The 21,596-nt window shown below is 35.5% G+C and overlaps 1 protein-coding gene across 2 annotated transcripts in view; it reads right to left on the bottom strand.

Annotated features, from left to right (window-relative positions):
• Positions 1-1,485: 1,485 nt before the first annotated feature.
• FNIP1 (folliculin interacting protein 1) overlaps positions 1,486-21,596 on the bottom strand; it is a 164,359-nt gene continuing 144,248 nt past the window's right edge. For both annotated transcript variants that reach the window (XM_057491195.1, XM_057491196.1), the window contains 3 exons: positions 16,690-16,887; positions 6,024-6,139; positions 1,486-4,225 (listed from right to left, as the gene is read on the bottom strand). In XM_057491195.1, the coding sequence (XP_057347178.1) occupies positions 4,147-4,225; positions 6,024-6,139; positions 16,690-16,887 (393 nt within the window). In that variant the 3' untranslated portion in view covers positions 1,486-4,146. The remainder of the gene's footprint in view (positions 4,226-6,023; positions 6,140-16,689; positions 16,888-21,596) is intronic.

Genomic DNA, 21,596 nt, shown 5'->3' with positions numbered 1-21,596 from the left:
ACATTTTAAGGGACCAATCTCCTGGAGGCTCTGACCTGAGCACTATAAGCTTTCAGACCAACAGCCCCACCGAAGTTCTCCTAGTAAGTAAGGGGTGGGAATTTCACATATTCTTTAAAAATCTCTTTTGGACTGCTTGTATTTTCTTTTCTTTAGGTAAATCTCAAGTCTCAAATCTAGGCAAACAGCCAAATCCAGTGTGCACTACACAGCCAGGACAGAAGCGCTACACTTCCCCACCTTCCCTTCTCCCTGCGCCTTCCCACTCAGAGCTACAGTTCCCCAGACCACACTTCACCTTCCATACAGGTTTGGTCCCACTTGCCATGCTGCTCCTACCTTTTACATCAGCAAAGACAAAGAAATCCCAGGTATCTTTACATTTGCCACTACATACTAGTGGGAAACTATTCTGGTCTGACAGACAAAATGGACCCACATAGGAAAGACTGTATAATCTCAGATTAAATTCTCTGTATCTCGGTTTCTAATTAGCAAAATTATTTCTCTATGCTTCTCAGAAATGTTGAAAGATTTCTCTAAATTTATATGAGGGAACACAGGTACCAATTATAAACCTCTAAGATATTTGATAGCTTCTTCCCAAATACTTGATATTTCCTCTCTGCTTTAAAACAGTGTACTGAATTCTCTTTGGTCAAATGTAAAAGTGATACATGTAAAATGACAGGAAAACAGGCACTACAAAAAACCACTGGTCTAATTCTGCCTTCTGGCATAACTCTGACATCATCAACCTAACTGAGTTAGGGAGCTTCCCAGCAGCCTACTCAGGGCTGAATCACTGCTGCAGAGCAGTGGAAGGAGTGATGCAAGAGCTGACTTTCCTACATGCAGATGAAAAGAACAGACGTGGTCATGCAAATCAGTGAACCAACCAGGATTAGAATCCAAACCAATTGGCCAGTTTTTTGTTTAACTGTAAAGTCAATAGTAATTTGTACTGGATACAAACGTTCCTACCTTAACAGGTTTACCTGGCTGCTTCTAGGCTTTTAAAACGATTTTCAGTTTGTTTTCACAAAAGCATTTAAAGAAAATTTCAATTTGTCACTGTGAGGATTAGGTCAAATGTAAGAAAATATAAGAATATTTTTTGTTACTATGCTTTCATTCATAAGAACATATGTTAAATTCTCTGCACAACAGGTAGGGGCCACAGAGGAGAGGCTGGACAAATTACCAAAGAACAGTAACAGCCAAAAGTTACTGGGCACTTGGGGTGTACCATGCACTGAAATTTCACTTGATTCTTGCAACAAACTCACAAAGTAGATTCTACTTTGTGAATCTACTTTGTACTGTAAATTACCAATACAGAAATTTAGGATTAGAGAAGTATATTCTGGACATAGCCACATGCCTAGAAGTGTCACCCTTGGGAAAACAGTTCAGGTGGGCTGACACCAGAGTCCATGTAACATATACCTACCTTATCTACACATGGAAGAAAGACCAACATCGTCCATCAAAATGACATGTGTATTTATTGCACAAATTTCCCCTAGAACTGGGAGGTTATTATAATACAGGTGTACATTTGAGAAATGTATACAGAACAAGGATCAAGTATGTACATTTTACATATCCCACCATCTAAATAACTTAGAGAAAGAACAGTCTCATGATATCTACCAAAAGTAGGCATTGTGTGAAATCTTTCTTAAAGTGATCATCCCCAGTGTATGCCAATTGCAACAGAATGAAATCTGTGTTAATATGTTTATTGCACATCCAACATTTTCAAACTCAAATTAAGACATATTAATAAAAGCCAGGGATATTCAATATCAAACCAATTAGTTTATGAGTAAGGAAATACTAGCTTTAAATCTGTAACATAAAAGATCCCTTTTTCATTTCCTGTTGCAACAAACAGCTTTTTAAAATATGTAAAACACATTTGTCTGTACCATAAGAAGTTGAAATTTTATTTTGAACAAGCCAAAACTCTTTTTTCCTTCATCCTAATGACCACACTTTAAAGAAGTAGCAGCTCATGCCTTGGGCTTTACATAAGGGAAGAATGACTATGATAAAGGGAGCAGAAATTACAGAAGGGCTGGGAATTACAAAACTCAGGAATCCTATAAGGATTAATGATTCTGTAAGAAACTATAGGCCTTTTTCTTCCAAGCAAAAGTTAGTTTTAAGAAAAACAGTAGCATGAGTCACCCATTTATAGAAGACTAGACTACCTAAATGGTAATTATTAGATTTCAAATAGACAGGGCTGTGAATAGTTTGATGCTTGATTAAAAAAAGAAAACAAGCAAAAACAGACATTATCTATCTGCTATGTATCTCTCTGAACTCAATTAAAAAAATAAAGTACAATGGCCCAGATACAAACTTTTCTATATTCTGAATTCTGCCAAAGAGATTGCTTCATAGAATTCCTAACAATGTAAGAGAAGAATTTCATTAATTAATGGAATAAAATAAGCCAGAGAAAATATATTCATAAACACTCTCTGGCAGCAAGTCATTTATGGGAAACTTAGGTACTAACTGGGACTAACTTATAGGACAAAAGGGCCGAAGTGATTGCAGGCACACCAATTTCAGATTTACATTCCATTAAAACACAACCTCTATTCTGGCTGGAGATTTCTTGAATACATAAAGAGCAAGGCAAAATGTGACCCAGTGCTATAAATTCAAGGTCAAAGACTAAACAAACCACACAAATCTTCCTTAATTACTGAAAATTCAAACAGCAAGAATAGATGTGTTTATTATACAGTAAATGTATCTAGTAACAGGATAAGCAGTAAGTTTTCTTTTTTTTAAGCTGACAATCAGTTATGATGAAAACAGTTCATGAAAGCAGAAACAAAAGTTCACTTCTAGCATTAAAAGTACCTTAGCTAAGTAAAGAATAAACTATAATGTAGTATTCAAGTAAACTGAGGTAGTACAGCATATTGAAAACTTTGACTTACCCACCTTTCTTATTTACATTACTTACAAGAGTTTGGTTCCACATTAGCTTTTCTCACAATCAACACTCTATGGTATATACAAAAATAATAACTGAAAAGTAGAAATCTTTGAAAAATCTAGCTTCTGGGAGGGGCTATTAGAAAAAAAAAGTAATTTTAAGAGTTAATGAGTTCTATTAGTGTAAATTAAATATTATGAAGCGGTGAAACAATTCCTATGGGTTCAAGAAGGGCTGATACTGAAAGCAAGGGCCTTGGCTACCTGAGCACTTTTAAAGAAAATAGTATTATTTTTGCCAATGCTTTGGTGCAATTTTTAATCCTAATTTTCATTTACTAAGTTAGATGAGAATATGTATATATTAATAAGAACTATCTTATAAAGAAAAGACATGGTATAAAGTATTATTATTATTTTGGGAATCTACATTCCTCAGCCTTTAAAAAAGATTGGCTTTTACTTATATTTTAAGGGTATGTGAAGCAGAAAAATCACCAGAAAGTAACATTTCAACATTATATACAATTAATACTAGTTGAAAATATTATTTTTAAAAATGCATGTTTACCAATCTTGTATTTTTATCTGTTTTTTCAAAAAATAGGTACATATGTACACTTGGGTGGATAACATAACACACATTTACACTCCCTATTCTGAGTTTATTAGAATTAACAGGCTATTTAAAATACTTTGAGAAATACCTAGAAATTAACTATTTTGAATTGAAAATAAAACAAAGTTTTATACAACTCTGTACCTTAGAAATAAAGAATAAAAAACTAATGAAATGACTATTTCTCAGCCATACAATCATTAGGTATCTGTTGCGATTTATGAGTTGTGGCAACATCATTAGTGAGCATATGAAATTCTTCAATGTTATTCATTGTGTAGAAATTTCTAAGTTACACTTTGGCTTTTTCAAATGCTTTCCCCAAAATTATTTATGCTGTTTTAGTTTTACTGGGTTAAAATCTACCACCACCCCAAAAGTCTAGTCAAAGGAAAAAGCCATCAATGATAACACAATATGCAGTGCAATGTAGGATACCCAGGTGACTGAGTCATTCAGATCAAAATCTAACAGGGAAAAGAAATGCCATAAATGCATGTTGTGTCTTCTTCGTTGGTTTCTGCTTAACTTTCTACCAAAGTTAATTTCTAACAACCTTTATGTTAAAGGAGTATCTGAGCAACATATGGAGAGTGAGTGCTTGCTACAGCAGCCAGAAGAGGAAGATCACTGGATTCAATCCTAAAATAAAAAATAAAAAAACTCAGTTCAGGCTTTCTGTACCCAAGACATGAGTCCTACGCACAACAGACTGCTACCTGCCAAGTCACTACAACTCATCAACGATGGAGCTAGGCCACCCTTGCCACAAGGAAAAGTTACTGGCAAGAGAATTGAAGATAATCAAATTTGAGTATTTCTTAAGAAAGCATGTCACTGACCTGCTGATGGACGTGCATCAGCATAAAGGACAATGTCTAAGAAATAAAATGTAGTATAATAATAGAATAATCATGTGCACCCATAGTATTTGGATACAAATGTTTCTACAGTAAGATATATTGGGAAGAAGCAAAGGAAGCTTCTTAAAAATACATCATACCACAAATAATTTACAGGAGAAGAAAAATGGCCATAAACAGAGAAAAATTTTATGCAGAATTACTCATACTTAGAGAATACATCTGAATAAAATCAAATTTCATTTCTCAGCTAATAGCTTGGGAAAGATAAAAAAAATCGTAACAGCCAGCAACAGGAAAAGGGTGCCTCTTGCTGTTTGGGAGAATTTATTCTGGTCCTTTTCGGATAGCATTAGCTATTGCCCAACAAATAACTATCAATATCTATCAAAAATTTAATATACATGCCCTTTAACCAAAAATTCTACTCATAAAATTAATCCTACAAACTTCAAAGATTTATATTCATTCCAGCACTGGTTTGTAATAAGAAAAAACTGAAAATAATTTAAATTCTACCTTATAATGCAATGCTATATAGCCATTAAAAATGAGATAGATCCATATGTGCTTATATTAAGATTCAGGAGGTGTTAAAAGGCAAGTTGCACAACGACATATAGGGTATAAAAACCAATACATATTTTTTTATCCTATAAATTAAAAAATTCTGTAAGAAGAAACAATCCATTAACTGTGTTTGGGTTAGGGTTGGAAGTTGGGGGAAAAAGTGGTAACTTTTCATTTTATGCCAAAACTCACTGTAAACTTTGATTATATGCACATTACTTTAAAAACTAGTTTAAATTTAAAAAAATGACAGCATTACACAGAGAACCATCTATATCTAATGTGGATAAGGAATAAAATGAATGAAAGAATTGTTTGGTTTATGACATATAGTAGCTACTTGCTGATGTTCACTCTTTTTTCCTTCATACTTAGACACAAGTTCTACCTTGTTTTAATTTATTCAACTAGCATTTCAAGAAATAATTTATATATACAAACACAAGAAAATAGCCATAGAGCACAGGAAAGTGACTATAGAACATAATGAAAAGGGATGCCTCCCACCAATTTCCTGTTCCTCCTTCAGTTAGCATTTTAGGTAACTATCTTCTTCCTGAGAGTAAGTGTGGAGTAGACAGACATAATAGACAGAAAATGGGGAGAGAGTAGTACTATGCAGACAAGGTACTACCACCCACAGAGTGCTGTTATTTCAATCAGATCATCTGGATGGCAGGGAAGATGCTGGGAATGATAAGCATACAGCATATTTAATAGATAAAAATGAGTATTTACTTATTCTAAGACAAAAGTTTAGATTTCAATTCATTTTTCCCTGACTACATTCTCAACTTACTGTAATGACACAAGGAACTATACCTTTCAGATTAGTGGACAACAGGGATCAGCTTTTATATGGTATAGGGCAACCCAACTGATGAAAGCGTCTAGCTTCTAATAAGAAAAGATACTTAAAAGGAAAAAAAGACAATTTTGAGGAATATTTCTTGACTCAAGACAATGCAATTGAGAGAGCAAAGCCAGAAAAGAAACCATGAACAAACCCTAGAACCACTCCCAGCTCCTTGACATGAACTCGCATCTGTCCCCTCAGGTACTCGGACAGCATTTTGCTCTTGAAGTATAGCTCCTGTAGCCGGTCTTCAAGATGCATTACACACTGCAGTTGGGGAAGAACCAAGACCCAGGTGAGAACCATCATTCCAACCCTATCATGTTTTTGACAATTCCAGTTATTCCAACATAAACTAAAATTTACAATATTTCTTAAAGCATGTAATTTTAATTAAGAGTATAAACTTTTTTCTAGCTCCTATCAAAGGTCTAGATTTTAGTTTTTGTTTTTTGCAATGTGGTAAATTATACATAACATTATGGTTAAAACAATTTTTAAGCATACAAGTGAGAGGCATCAAGTACATTCAAAACAGGAAACTATCACCACTGCCCATTTTCAGAACTTTTAAAGATACATTTTATTCCAAATTTAACAAATACAACACTTATAAATTAATGCATTTCAAAGTATTTATGTAGGGAAGTCTGCATTCCTCTGTGGAGAGTAAAACAAAAGTGCAATAGTTCACAGAGAATGCTCTTACTAGAAGAGAGGTTTCTAAGCGGAACATTACAAATTAAAACACATACATTTTGTTTACTGTCAATTAACTTGCTCCACTTACTAAAGTAGGTGATTTTTCATGTGAGTTGATGCTATATGCTTGAGGGAAAAAAACAATTTCAGGTGTTAAAACACTAAATTCTTGCAAAGCATTCCTCTCCAATGAAAATCAGCTATTAAAACTCCTAAAGAAAACCCATTTTTTTCCTGGAAAAAAACACAACTGAATGAATTTCTTGGCATACTTACTGTTTTGTGGTATGTTTTTTCCACAATGCTCACTTAGGCTGAAAGTGCCTTAAGTGAAGAAGCAAATGTTTATTATACACAATATGTATATAATTTATATATACATGACTTTACCATATTACCCATTTTTAAGCCTATAATTCAGTGGCATTAAGTACATTCAGAGTACTGTGCAACTATCATCACTATCCATTTCCAGAACTTTCTTTCATTATCCCAAGCAGTAACTCTGTACCCATTACACACTAATTCCTCATTCCCTCCCCTGCCCTTTGTAACCTCCATCTACCTTCTGTCTCTAAGAATGTGCCTACTTTGGATATCTCATTTAAGTGGAATCACACAGTATATTTGTCCTTTTGTGTTTTACTTAGATCACTTAGCATAATGTTTTCAAGGTTCATCCATGTTGTATTATGCATCAGAATTTCATTTCCTTTTATGGCTGAAATACTCCATTCTCCGTACTATAGACCACATTTTGTCCATTCATTCATTTGTTAATGGACATGAGTTGTTTCCAACTTTTGACAATTGCAAATAATGCTGCTATGAACATGCGGGTACAACTGTTAAAGTCGTGTTACAAACACAGACCTAGAAATAGAATTGCTGGATCACATAACAACACAACGTTAAACTTTGAGGAGCTGCCAAATTGTTCTCCACAGTAGCTGTGCCATTTTATATTCCCACCAGCAATGCTCAAGTATTCCAATTTCTCCACATCCTGGCAAATATTTGTTATCTTTAGTGCTTTGGATCATAGTCATCCTTATCAGTGTGAAGTGGTATCTCACTGTGGTTTTGATTTACATTCTCCTAATGATTAATGATGCTGAATATCTTCTTATGGTGCTTTTTGCCATTCGTATCCACTCTTTAGAGAAATGTCTATTCAAGTCCTTTGCCAGTTTGTTGACTTTTTGTTGTTGTTGAGTTGTGTGAGTTCTCTATATATTTGGGATATCAATCTCTTTTCAGATAATATGACTTCCAAGTATTTTCTTCTGGAAATTGTTTCTTTCCATTGTTGGTAGTGTCCTTTGATGCATAAAAGTTTTTAATTTCATGAAGTATAATTTACCTATTTTTTACTTTTCTTCCCTGTGCTTTTGATGTCAAATTCAAGAAATCACTCTGCCAAGTCCAATGTCATAAAGATTAGCCTTGTTTTCTTGAAAGGGTTTTATAGTTTTAGCACTTAAGTTTATGTTTGTTTTAAGTTTAGATTTGAGTTCATTTTTGTATAAGGTAAGTGTTCAACTTCTTTTCCATGTGGATATCCAGTGTTCTCAATGCTTTATTGAAAAGACTCCTTTTCTCTTTGAATGGTTGGCTCCCCTGTCAAAAACCAACTGACCATTTATGTGACAGTTTCTTTTTAGGCTGTTATTTCTTATCAGTCTATGCATATGTCCTTATTCCAGTACCACATTGTTTTTTTTTTTTTTGTATCATTAATCTACATATTACATGAGGAACATTATGTTTCCTAGGCTCCCCCCTTCACCAAGTCCCCCCCACAAACCCCACTACAGTCACTGTCCATCAGTGTAGTAAGATGCTGTAGAGTCACCACTTGTCTTCTCTGTGTTGCACAGCCTTCCCCGTGCTCCCCCCACATTGTACATGCTAATTGTAATGCCCCCTTTCTTCCCCCCCGCTTATCCCTCCCTTTCCACCCATTCTCCCCAGCCCCTTTCCCTTTGGTAACTGTTAGTCCATTCTTGGGTTCTGTGATTCTGCTGCTGTTTTGTTCCTTCAGTTTTTCTTTGTTCTTATACTCCACATATGAGTGAAATCATTTGGTACTTGATTTTCTCCGCTTGGCTTATTTCACTGAGCCCACATTGTTTTAACTACTGTCACTTCGTAGTAAATTTAGAAGTCAGGAAATATGAGTCCTGCAACTTTGTTCTTTTTCAAGATTGTTTTGACTCCTCAAGGTTGCTTGAGATGCTATACAAATTTTGGGGTGGGTCTATTTATTTACTTAAAAAAAAAAGTCCCTTGGATGTTTGATAGGGATTGCAAAGAATCAGCAGATAATGTCAGGTAGAACTGTCATTTTAAATAATACTGTCCTCCAAACCACAAACATAAGATGTCTTTCTTTGCACTTACAAATCTTCTTTAATTTCTTTCACCAAAGTTTTATAGATTTCATCATACAAATCTTTGGCCTCTTTGGTCAAATTTATTTTTAAGTATTTATTTTTTTGAGATTATCATAAGTGCTTTCTTTTTTTTTTTTTCAATTTTTTATTAAGGTATTGTGGATATACACTCTCATGAAGGTTTCACATGAAAAAACAATATGGTTACTACATTTACCCATATTATCAAGAACCCACCCATACCCCAATGCAGTCACTGTCCATCAGTGTAGTAAGATGCCACAGATTCACTGTTTGCCTTCTCTGTGCTACACTGTTTTCCCCGTGATCCCACACACCATGTGTACTAAACATAATACCCCTCAGTCCCCTTCTCCTTCCCTCCCCACCCGCCCTCCCACACCCCTCCCCTTTGGTAACCACTAATCCCTTCTTGGAGTCCCTGAGCTGCTGCTATTTTGTTCCTTCAGTTTTGCTTCACTGCTCAACTCAACAAATGAGGGAAATCATCTGGCACTTATTTTTCTCTGGCTGGCTTATTTCACTGAGCATAATATCCTCCACCTCCATTCATGGTGCAAATGGTAGGATTTGTGTCTTTCTTATCACTGAATAGTATTCAACTGTGTATATGTATCACATCTTCCTTATCCATTCATCTACTGATGGACACTTAGGTTGCTTCCATATCATGGCTATTGTGAAAAGTGCTGCGATACAGAGAAAGCACATAGTGGATCTGTGGCATCTTACTACACTGACGGACTGTGACTGCATTGGGGTATGGGTGGGGACTTGATAGTATGGGTAAATGTAGGAACCACATTGCTTTTCATGTGAAACCTTCATAAGAGTATATATCAATCATACCTTAATAAAAATAAATAATAAAAATAAATAAATAAATAAAGTGCTGCGATAAACATAGGGGTGCATATGTCTTTTTGAATCTGAGAAGTTCTATTCTTTGGGTACATTCCAAGGAGTGACATTCCCAGGTCAAATGGTATTTCTATTTTTAGTTTTTTGAGGAACCTCCATATTGCTTTCCAGAATGGTTGAACTAGCTTACATTCCCACCAGCAGCGCAGGAGGGTTCCCCTTTCTCCTCATCCTCGACAGCATTTGTTATTCTTAGTCTTTTTGATGCTGGCCATCCTAACTGGTGTGAGGTGATATCTCACTGTTTTAATTTGCATTTTCCTGATGATTAGTGATGTGGAGCATCATGTGTCTGTTGGCCATTTGAATTTCTTCTTTGGAGAACTGTCTCTTCATATCCTGTGCCCATTTTTTAATGGGTTATTTGCTTTTTGGGTGTTGAGGCGTGTAAGTTCTTTATATATTTTGGATGTTAAACCCTTGTCAGATATGTCATTTACAAATATATTCTCCCATACTGTAGGATGCCTTTTGTTTTTTTTAACAATAAGAAAAAAACATATATTTTATTTTACTTTCACTTTTCCCTTTCCTTACACCTTCCCTTTCTTTATGTGGATCCAAGATTCAGGCCTGTACTGTGTTCCTTCTCTCAGTGTTTTCTGCATTTCCTGCACCTGTGGTTTGGTGTATGTTGTTAGTTTTAGAAAATTCTCAGCCATCACTACCTCAAATATTTCCTCTGTTCCTTCTGTCTTCTCCTTCCCTTGTTGCCATCACGTGTATGTTATACCTTTTGTAATTGTCCTTCAGTTCTTGGATATTCATTCCCTTGTCCAAAATCTTTTTTTACTTAGAATTTCAGTTTTGGAAAGTTATTGTTACAGCTCAATGCCACTGCTTCTTTATTGGTTGTGTCCAGCATATTGAAACAGGAATTCTTCCTTTCTGTGACGGTGCTTTTAATTTCTTGATTTCCTCTGGTTCTTCTTTACAGTTTCAAATTTTCTACCTGGGGTACTTACCTGTTCTTCCAGGTTGTCTACTTTTTCCATTAGGGTCCTTAAAATATTTATCAGCCCTTATAAATATTCCTGTGCGATAATGAAGGACACCTTTTTGTTCTGTTGATGGTGTCCTTTGCTGAACAGAAACTTTTCAGTTTGATGTAGTGCCATGAGTTCATTTTTGCTTTTGTTTCCCCTGCTCAAGGAGATGCGTTCAGGAAGAAGTTGCTCATGCTTATATTCAGGAGATATTTGCCTAAGCTGTCTTCTAAGAGTTTTATGGTTTCATGACTTCCATTCAACTCTTTAATCCATTTCAAGTTTACTTTTGTGTATGGGGTTAAACAATAATCCAGTTTCATTCTCTTGCATGTAGCTGTACAGTTTTACCAATACCAGCTGTTGAAGTGGCTGTCATTTCCCCATTCTATGTCAATGGCTTCTTTATCATATGTTATTTGACCATATAGGGTTGGGTTTATATCAGGGCTCTCTAGTCTGTTCCATTGATCTATGGATCTGTTCTTGTGCCAGTACCAAATTGTCTTGATTGCTGTGGCTTTGTAGTAGAGCTTGAAGTTGGGGAGCATAATTCCCCCAGCTTTATTCTTCCTTCTCAGGATTGCTTTGGCTATTCAGGGTCTTTTGTGGTTCCCTTTGAATTTTAGAATGATTTTCTCTAGTTCGTTGAAGAATGCTGTTGGTATTTTGATAGGAATTGCATTGAATCTGTAGATTGCTTTAGGCAGGATGGCTATTTTGACAATATTAATTCTTCCTATCCATGAGCACAGGATGTGTTTCCATTTACTGGTATATTCTTTAATTTCTCTCATGAGTGTCCTGTAGTTTTCAGAGTATAGGTCTTTCACTTCCTTGGTTAGGTTTATTCGTAGGTATTTTATTCTTTTTCATGCAATTGTGAATGGAATTGTTTTCCGAATTTCTCTTTCTGCTAGTTCATCGTTAGTGTATAGGAATGGAACAGATTTCTGTGTATTAATTTTGTATCATGCAACTTTGCTGAATTCAGATATTAGATCTAGTAGTTTTGGAGTGGATATACTTTTGGGATTTTTATGTACAATATCATGTCATCTGTAAACAGGGAGAGTTTGACTTCTTCGTTGCCAATCTAAATGCCTTTTATTTCTTTGTGTTGTCTTATTGCTGTGGATAGGACCTCCAGAACTATGTTGAATAAAAGCAGGAAGAGTGGGCATCCTTGTCTTGTTCCCGATCTTAGAGGAAATGCTTTCAGCTTCTCACTGTTAAGCATAATGCTGGCTGTGGGTTTGTCATATACGGCCTTTATTATGTTGAGGTACTTGCCCTTTATACCCATTTTGTTGAGAGTTTTTATCATGAATGGATGTTGAATTTTGTCAAATGCTTTTTCAGCATCTATGGAGATGATCATGTGGTTTTTGTCCTTCTTTTTGTTGATGTGGTGGATGATGATGGATTTTTGAATGCTGCACCATCCTTGCATCCCTAGAATAAATCCTACTTGATCATAATGGATGATCTCTTGATGTATTTTTGAATTTGGTTGGCTAATATTTTGTTGAGTATTTTTGCATCTATGTTCATCAGGGACATTGGTCTGTAATTTTCTTTTTTTGTGGTGTCTTTTCCTGGTTTTGGTATTAGAGTGATGCTGGCCTCATAGATTGAGTTTGGAAGTTTTCCCTCCACTCCTCCACTTCTAAACTTTGGAAAACGTTAAGGAGGATAGGTATTAGGTCTTCACTAAATGTTTGATAAAATTCAGTGGTGAATCCATCTGGTCCAGGGGTTTTGTTCTTAGGTTTTTGATTACCTATCCAATTTCGTTGCTGGTAATTGATCTGTTCAGATTTTCTGTTTCTTTCTGGGTCAGCCTTGGAAGGTTGTATTTTTCTAGAAAGTTGTCCATTTCTTCTAGGCTATCTAGTCTGTTAGCATATAATTTTTCATAGTATTCTCTAATAATTCCTTGTATTTCTGTTGTGTCCGTAGTGATTTTTCCATTTTCATTTCTGATTCTGTTTATGTGTGTAGACTCTTCTTTTTTTCTTGATAAGTCTGGCTAGTGGTTTATCTATTTTGTTCATTTTCTCGAAGAACCAGCTCTTGCTTTCATTAATTCTTTCTATTGCTTTGTTCTTCTCGATTTTATTTATTTCTGCTCTAATCTTTATTATGTCCCTCCTTCTACTGACTTTCGGCCTCGTTTGTTCTTCTTTTTCTAGTTTCGTTAATTGCGAGTTTAGACTGCTCATATGGGATTGTTCTTCTTTCCTGAGGTAGGCCTGTATTGCAATATACTTTCTTCTTAGCACGGCCTTCACTGTGTCCCACAGATTTTGTGGTGTTGAATTACTGTTGTCATTTGTCTCCACATATTGCTTGATCTCTGTTTTTATTTGGTCATTGATCCATTGGTTATTTAAGAACATGTTGTGAAGCCTCCATGTGTTTGTGGAATTTTTCATTTTCTTTGTGTTATTTCTAGTTTCATACCTTTGTGGTCTGCGGAACTGGTTGGTACAATTTCAATCTTTTTGAATTTACCAAGGATCTTTTTGTGGCCTAGTACATGATCTTTTCTTGAAAATGTTCCATGTGCATTTGAGAAGAATGTATATTCTGCTGCTTTTGGGTGTAGAGTTCTGTAGATGTCTATTAGGTCCATCTGTACTAATGTGTTGTTCAGTGACTCTGTCTCCTTACTTATTTTCTGTCTGGTTGATCTGTCCTTTGGAGTGAGTGGAGTGTTGAAGTCTCAGAATGAATGCATTGCATTCTATTTCCCCTTTTAATTCTGTTAGTATTTGTTTCACGTATCTAGGTACTCCTGTGTTGGGTGCATAGGTATTTCTAATGGTTATATCTTCTTATTGGATTGACCCTTTTATAATTATGTAATGTCCTTCTTTGTCTTTTGTGACTTTCTGTTTTTTAAAGTGTATTTTTTCTGATACAAGTACTGCAACTCCTGATTTTTTCTCCCTATTGATTGCAAGAAATATCTTTTCCCATCCCTTGACTTTTAGATTGTGTATGTCTTTGGGTTTAAAGTGAGTGTCCTGTAGGCAGTATAGAGACGGGTCTTGTTTTTTTAATCCATTCAGTGACTCTATGTTTTTTGATTGGTGCATTCAGTCCATTTACATTAGGGTGATTATCGATAGGTATGTACTTATTGCCATTGCAGGCTTTAGATCTGTGGTTACCAAAGGTCAAGGTTAGCTTTCTTTAGATTGTAAGGAAGCTATCGAAGAGTCTAACTTAACTCACTTAATATGCTATTATGAGCACAATCTAAAGGTTCTTTTTTTTTTTCTTCTCCTTTTTCTTCTTCCTCCATTCTTTATATATTAGGTATCATATTCTGTACTGTGTTTATCCCTTGATTGACTTTGGGGATAATTTAATTTTGCATTTGCATAGTAATTACCTGTTCTACTTTGTTTACTGTGGTTTTACTACCTCTGGTGAGAGCTATTAAGCCTTGGGAAGACTTCTATCTATAGCATTCCCTCCAAAATATACTTAGAGATGGTTTGTGGGAAGTAAATTCTCTCAGCTTTTGCTTACCTGGAAATTGTTTAATCCCTCCTTCAAATTTAAATGATATTCTTGCAGATAAAGTATTCTTGGTTTGAGGTTCTTCTGCTTCGTTGCATTAAATACATTGTGCCACTCCCTTCTGGCCTGTAAGGTTTCTGTTGAGAAGTCTGAGGATAGCCTGATGGGCTTTCCTTTGTATGTGATGTTATTTTTCTGTCTGGCTGCTTTTAATAGTCTGTCCTTATGCTTGATCTTTGCCATTTTAATTACTATATGTCTTGGTGTTGTCTTCCTTGGGTCCCTTGTGTTGGGAGATCTGTGCATCTCCATGGCCTGAGAGACTATCTCCTTCCCTAGATTGGGGAAGTTTTCAGCAATTACCTCCTCAAAGACACTTTCTATCCCTTTTTCTCTGTCTTCTTCTTCTGGTACCTCTATAATGCAAATATTGTTCCGCTTGGATTGGTCACACAGTTCTCTCAATATTCTTTCATTCTTAGAGACCCTTTTTCTCTCTGTGCCTCAGCTTCTTTGTATTCCTCTTCTCTAGTTTCTATTTCATTTCTTGTGTTCTCCACCGTATCTAATCTGCTTTTAATACCCTCCATTGTGCTCTTCAACAATTGGATCTCTGACCGGAATTCATTCCTGAGTTCTTGAATATCTTTCTGTATCTACATGAGCATGTTAATGATTTTTATTTTGAACTCCCTTTCAGGAAGATTCATGAGATCGATGTCATTTAAATCTTTCTCAGGAGTTGTATTAATAATTTTAGTTTGAACCAAGTTCCTTTGGCATTTCATACTTGTATATGGTGCCCTCTAGTGCCCAGAAGGTCTTCTCTCTGGAGCTGCTCAGCCCCTGAAGCAACGTCAGGGTTCGCAGGGGAGTGGTATTGGTGCTTAGGGGTAGGAAAGAGCTGTTTCCTGCTTACCAGCTGCTATGCCTGTCTCCACTGCCTGAACCAGCTGGCTGAGCACACAATTATAAGCCTCTATGGTTTGTGTTTGCAGTTGTTGTAGACAGGTCTTCCCTCTGGCTGGCCTAACACCAGGGTAGGGTTTGCCGGTGTGCGATCCAGGTGGGGCTGGCCAGGAGAAAGGCGCAGTGCGCTATCACAGAGGGGAACCTTTCACCTCTCATGCCGCTGTCTTTAATCCTCTCTCAATTACTTTGTACCCACAAGTGCTTTCTTAATTTCCTTTGCTTATTGTTCATTACCTGCATACAGAAACATATCTTTGCATGCTGATTTTGTATTTTGCCTATCTGATTAATTCATGTATTAGCTCTAACAGTTTTTTTGTGGAATCTTTAAGTTTTCTATATATGTCATCTGCAGACAGACAATTTTACTTCTTTCTTTCCAATCTGGATGCCTTTTCTTTCTTTTTCTTCCTTCATTGTTCTGGCTAGGACTTTACAGTATTATGATGAAAAGAAGTGGTGTAAGTGGGCATCTATGCTTTGTCCCCGGATTCTGGGGTAAAACCTCAGCCTATTGACTATAACGTTAGCTCTGAGTTTGTTATATATGGGCTTTATCATGTTAATCTACAGAGGTTTTTTAACCTTGCTATAATTCTCCTAACAAGAACAAGAAAGAACCGTGGAAGCTGGAAATAGTATCTTTAGTTAAGGGTTACCAGTATTATAAAGGAGGGTTATTCAAAGTCCTGACAATGAGGGTCCAGAATGCATTAGTATCTTGCACAACGTCTGGGGACAATGCATGCCCATGCTTTACATGATACTAAGCATACAAAAGAAATCACAGAATATATAGACATGTACATATCCCCTTCTGTCTTAGTTAGTTTGGCCTGCCATTATAAAGTGCCACAGACTTTGTGGCTGAAACAAGAAAAACTATTTTCTCAGTTTTGCAGGCTAGAAATCTGAGATCAGGATCAGGTTCTGGTGAGAACTCTCTTGCTGGCTGGCAGATGGCTATTTTCTTGCTGTGTCCTCACACAGTGGAGAAAGCATGTCTAATCTCTCTCTTCCTCTTCTTATAAAGCCACTAATCCCATCATGGGGGTGCTACCCTCATGACCCAATCTAACCCTAATTACTTCCCAAAGGCCTATCTCCAAATACGAACACAGAGACGGGTAGGGCTTCAACATATGGATTGGGTAGAATATAAACATTTAGTCTGTTAACACCTCCTTTCAAGAAAACAGTGATGAAACTAACAATGTAGGCACATAGTAAACAGCTTAGTTTTTTATCAGAGTGCTTGAAATAATTCAACCTTGCATATACTTACAAAATTTGGAGACAAGTTATGTTTATAAAGCTGAAGAGTAGAATGAAGCAGGTTAGAAACAAGACTGGAAACAAGTACTTCCTTTCCCAACTTATTATCTGTTACTCGTCTCTGGCTACTGGCCACTTGAACAGTCCATTTATCCATATCTGCTATAATACAGACAGCTTCTGCTATGGGTTCATCCAACACTGGATGCTGGAAAGAAAAGAAGAATTTATCTTATGATAAGCAAATGAAGTTTTGAAAGATAATGTTAATGGAATGAGGGAATGAAGAGATACTAAAATACAAGACCAATAAAAGAATATTAAATTCTGCCAGCTACTGCCAAAGAATCCTTGACAATGGAGAATAGAAGAGTTCATTATTTCAATAAACAAACACTCTGAAGTATCTTACAGAACTCATCACAGGTAGAGACTCATTATCAGAATTTTGTATTCTTTAACACAGAACTTAACTTTCACCAGTCTTTTGATCTTTCATTCATTCAAGGAATTTACTGAGTGCCAACTATGTGCCGCAACTGAAGGAAGTGTTTTTTTCCTTCAAAGAGCTAAACATTTTAAAAATAGAACAAAATTCACATGAACAAGTTGTAAAGTTCTGTGCTAGCTATGCTAACCCATCAGGCAGTAATTTGCTTGAGCACCTCAGGCACAATCCCTTTATCACATGAAGAACCTTGCTGCCTATGTACACTAGGATTTTCTATTTTACCAAGATGTATATATCCACAGTGTAGATACAGTGGTTAAAAAGTAGACAAATCAACAGTACTAACATGGCTATCCAAGATACATGGTTTAAAGCCAAAAAAAAAAAAAAAAGGTCACTACATAGATACACACATTACATCCCAGTTATATTTTTGAAAAGTTAGATCTTTACCTAAATGAAAATGTATAGAAAAAATAATGAAAATACTCAAACCCAACTCTATCATATGAATAACTATGGAATACTAGAGTATGAAGAAGGATTTCTACTTTTTGTTTTGCTATCTTTATACTGTTTGAATTTCTATAACAAACACTTTTATAGTGAGAAAATTTAAAGCATAGTGAAAAGTATTTTTAACTCACATATACTGATAAAAGGACTTCCCATGGTTTGCACACAAACGCCAAATGCAACAATTACATACAGAGTACCACCAGCAGAAAGAGCCGACGTCCCTATAATGTTCTACACTTCAGCATCATTTTGTCTTTGGAAGAGAAAGGCTTTCTTTATCACTAGCCATAAGAAACAGTAGCAATCAGACTGAGATAAAAACTACAATTTGAAATACTTGAACCCAGTGGTCTTTTTCCTTTCAAACTTTTACTGTTACTACAATTTCACAGCTAAGAACATAAGTTTGCTCCTTGATAAACCCAGGTTTGGCAGCCCCAAAGGATATCCCCTTGCCAGTCAATAAGCAATCACTTTGAATAAAGCTTTTTGCTGGATGCTAAGGAAACAAAGACAACAGAGCTCAGTCGTCAGACAGAACTAAATACATCCTGGCTATAAAAAACACGTGCAACAAACAAAATAGGAACCAAGTGCTGGGATAGCAGAGGAGGGCAATAGTGGGTTCTGCATGACTGGGTTTCACAGTGGAAGGGGCATATGGATATGACACTTAAGTATGGATAGGGCTGTTGGTGAAAAGGGGGAGAGGAATGTGGATAATTCTGTGAGAGAGAGTATCATGAGAAGACACACAGAAGTAGATGTACATGACTAAATTTGTGAAAAATGATATTGGGAAGTGGAAAAGAGAGTGGTAAAGAAAAAGCATGGAAAGATACAATGTGAAGACTTTCCATGGGACTCTAAATGTTTTATTTGTTTTTATACAATGGTACTCAAATATTTCTTATTCAACTCCACCAAGTCTGTAACATTTTTCTATTCATCAACTTAATTACTGAAATACAGTTTTATAAATGGTATACACATCTAAAGATACAAAGTACATCTTCTATTTTAAAAAACAAGATAATAGTGAACATTTATTTTAATGTAAGTATGTCTATGGTTATAAAAGAAGAATAAGTATGATCAAATAACCAAAGCAAAGTAACAAACAGGAAATGGCAGATACTACTTTCATTAACAATGGACATCTTTGGGAGGTAAGATTTATGAAGGGGGTCCATAAACAGATAGTAAGGAAACTTCTGTGAAAGATACCTTGTTTCGGGGGTTATAAACTACTTCAAAAATAAACTTCATAGCTCCTCAATCAAAAGGCACGTGGTTAAGATTTTTAGAAGTTTATCAAACGAAACCTTATGAAAGATATTTTTTGGTAAGAAAAATGAAAATGGTCCTAAGTCAGCAGCCTCCCAAGAGAGAAAGGTCTAAATGCCAAGTATGAGATCAGAAATAATTAAAATCAAACTACGTAAGTTAAAAAACAAGGTGAGAGTAGGAAGGGGAGGGCAAAGTGCCAGTCATTCATTCTGAAATTATATGTTTCCATTCAATGAACTGCCACATGCAATGTCCTAACCTTATAAAATTTCTATTTAAAATCTCAGTCCTTCCTTCCCTTCACCATCAACTTCTGGAAAAGATCCTGCACCCAATCGCAGCCTATTCTCAACCGAGCCTTTGTAGTGGCTTCATCCACAATCTTTACTAAGCTTGTATCTGGCTTCCGATACTTCCAAGTCACAAAATGGGAAGTATATTTATGTGTAAGAAAAGCAGTGAATCTAAAGCTTTATTTTTTTTAAACCTTCTTCTCTGAATTCATGACTTTTAAACACAAATTCATTTACAATCTTAGCAGACTTTTTTCTCTCCCAGGCATTTCTAGAATCTTAATATATAAACTCCCAAACCTTCAAATATCTTCTACTATAGCATATAATTCCATATCTCCATCCTGTTACAAAACCTAAATTTTCAGTAGCTGCACTTTTCAACTCAAGATGTACCAAATCATCTTCAGTGTATTTTCCTCAAAACTAGACAGTTTCCTTCAATTGTCTTTAAAAACAAAAATGAGAACCCAAATGTTACGGGGGGAATAGTCTTACAACACTGTAAAATTGCTCTTCAAACTGCACTGCCTTTTGGAGAAGAAACTAACGAACATGTATCAAGAACTTGAAAATAGTCCTAGCCTTAAAAAGAAGCCAATAACTTCATTTCTGGGAATCTAGCCTAAAGAAATAATCTTAGATTCATAAAACACAGGAATAATACCAATATTATTTATAACAGTAAAAGGAAAATCTTCTTTTGAAAATTGACTACTGGAGAATAAAGAACACAGACATAAAACCAAGAATATGTGCTCAATTAATCTATAACAAAGGAGCCAAGAATATATACCCTGGAGAAAGGTAGTCTCTTCAACAGATGGTGTTGGGAAAACTGTGGACAGCTCTATACCCAAGAATGAAACAGGACTCCTATCTTACACTAGACAAAAGAATCAACTCAAACTGGATTAAAGGCTTGATTGTAAGACCTGATACCATAAAATTCCTAGAAGAAAACACAGGGAGTAGCTCTTTGGCATAAATTTGGCTTTTTATTGCCAAAATCAAAGGCAATAAAAGCAGACTAAACTAAAAGGCTTTTGTTGAAACCATCAACAAAATGAAAAGGCAGCCTATGGAATGAGAGAAAATATTTGCAAACCACATACATAATAAGGAGTTAATATCCAAATATGTAAGTAACTCTTAAAACTCAAAAGAAAAAAAATCCCAACCAGATTAAAAAATAGGCAGAGGAACTAACTGAACAGACATCTTTCCAAAGAAGACATACAAATGGCCAAGAAGTACATGAAAAGGTGTTCAATATCACTCACCATTAGAGAGATGCAACTCAAAACCACATGAATTATCATCTCACACCTGTCAGAATGGCGATCATCAAAAACACAAGAGGCAACAAGTGTTGGCAAGGGTGTAGAGAAAAGAACCTTGGTGCACTGCTGGTGGAAATGTAAATTAGTGCAGCCACTTATGGAAGACAGTAGGAAGGTTCCTCAGAAAATAAAAAACAGAACAACTGTATGATCCAGCAATTCCCCTTCTGGGTATATATCCAAAGGAAATGAAGACAGGATATCAAAGAAATACTTGTATTTCCAAGTTCACTGAAGCATTATTCACAATAGTCAAGATATAGAAACAACCTAAGTGAATGAGTGGATAAAGAAGATATATATATATATATAGATGATGTATATAATACACACACACAGGAATATTATTCAGTCATGAGAAAGAAGGAAATCCTTTCATGTGTAACAATACAGATGGGCCTGGAAGGCATTATGCTAAGTGAAGTAAGAGAGAGACAAATACTGTATGTTCTCACTTATAGAGGGATAAAAAAAATTCATAAAAACTGAGAACATATTGGGAGTAGACAGAGGTAGGGAGTGAGGGAAATGGATGAAGGGGGTCAAAAGGTACAAACTTTTAAAATAAGTAAGTTCTGGAGATGTACAGCATAAAGACTACACTTACCAATACTATATTGTATATTTGAAAATTGCTAAAAATGTAGATCTTAAAAAATTCTTATCATAAGGAAAAAATCTGGAACTATGTCAGGTAATGGATGTTAACTAAATTTACCATGGTAATCATTTTGTGATATATACATATATCAACTCATTAAATTGTACACATTAAACTAATAAACTGTTGGATGTGAATAACATATCTTTAAAACTGGAAAAATAAGCAAGAGTCAAGCAATAACAGAATGGTGAGGAAAACTAACCATATGACAAAACCATGGAATAACCAATAAACTAAACAGTGTTCACAAAATATATTCATAAAATGGGGAAATTCTCTTATATCAGCTGTTAAGTGATAAAAGCAGGATTCAAAACAGAAAATACAATACCATATATGTGTATGTATTATATAGCA

This window comes from Manis pentadactyla, chromosome 13 (assembly GCF_030020395.1).
Source record: "Manis pentadactyla isolate mManPen7 chromosome 13, mManPen7.hap1, whole genome shotgun sequence".
NCBI lineage: Eukaryota > Metazoa > Chordata > Mammalia > Pholidota > Manidae > Manis > Manis pentadactyla.
The sequence above is the reverse complement of the archived record's forward strand: the minus strand, read 5'-3'. Positions and strand labels throughout refer to the sequence as shown.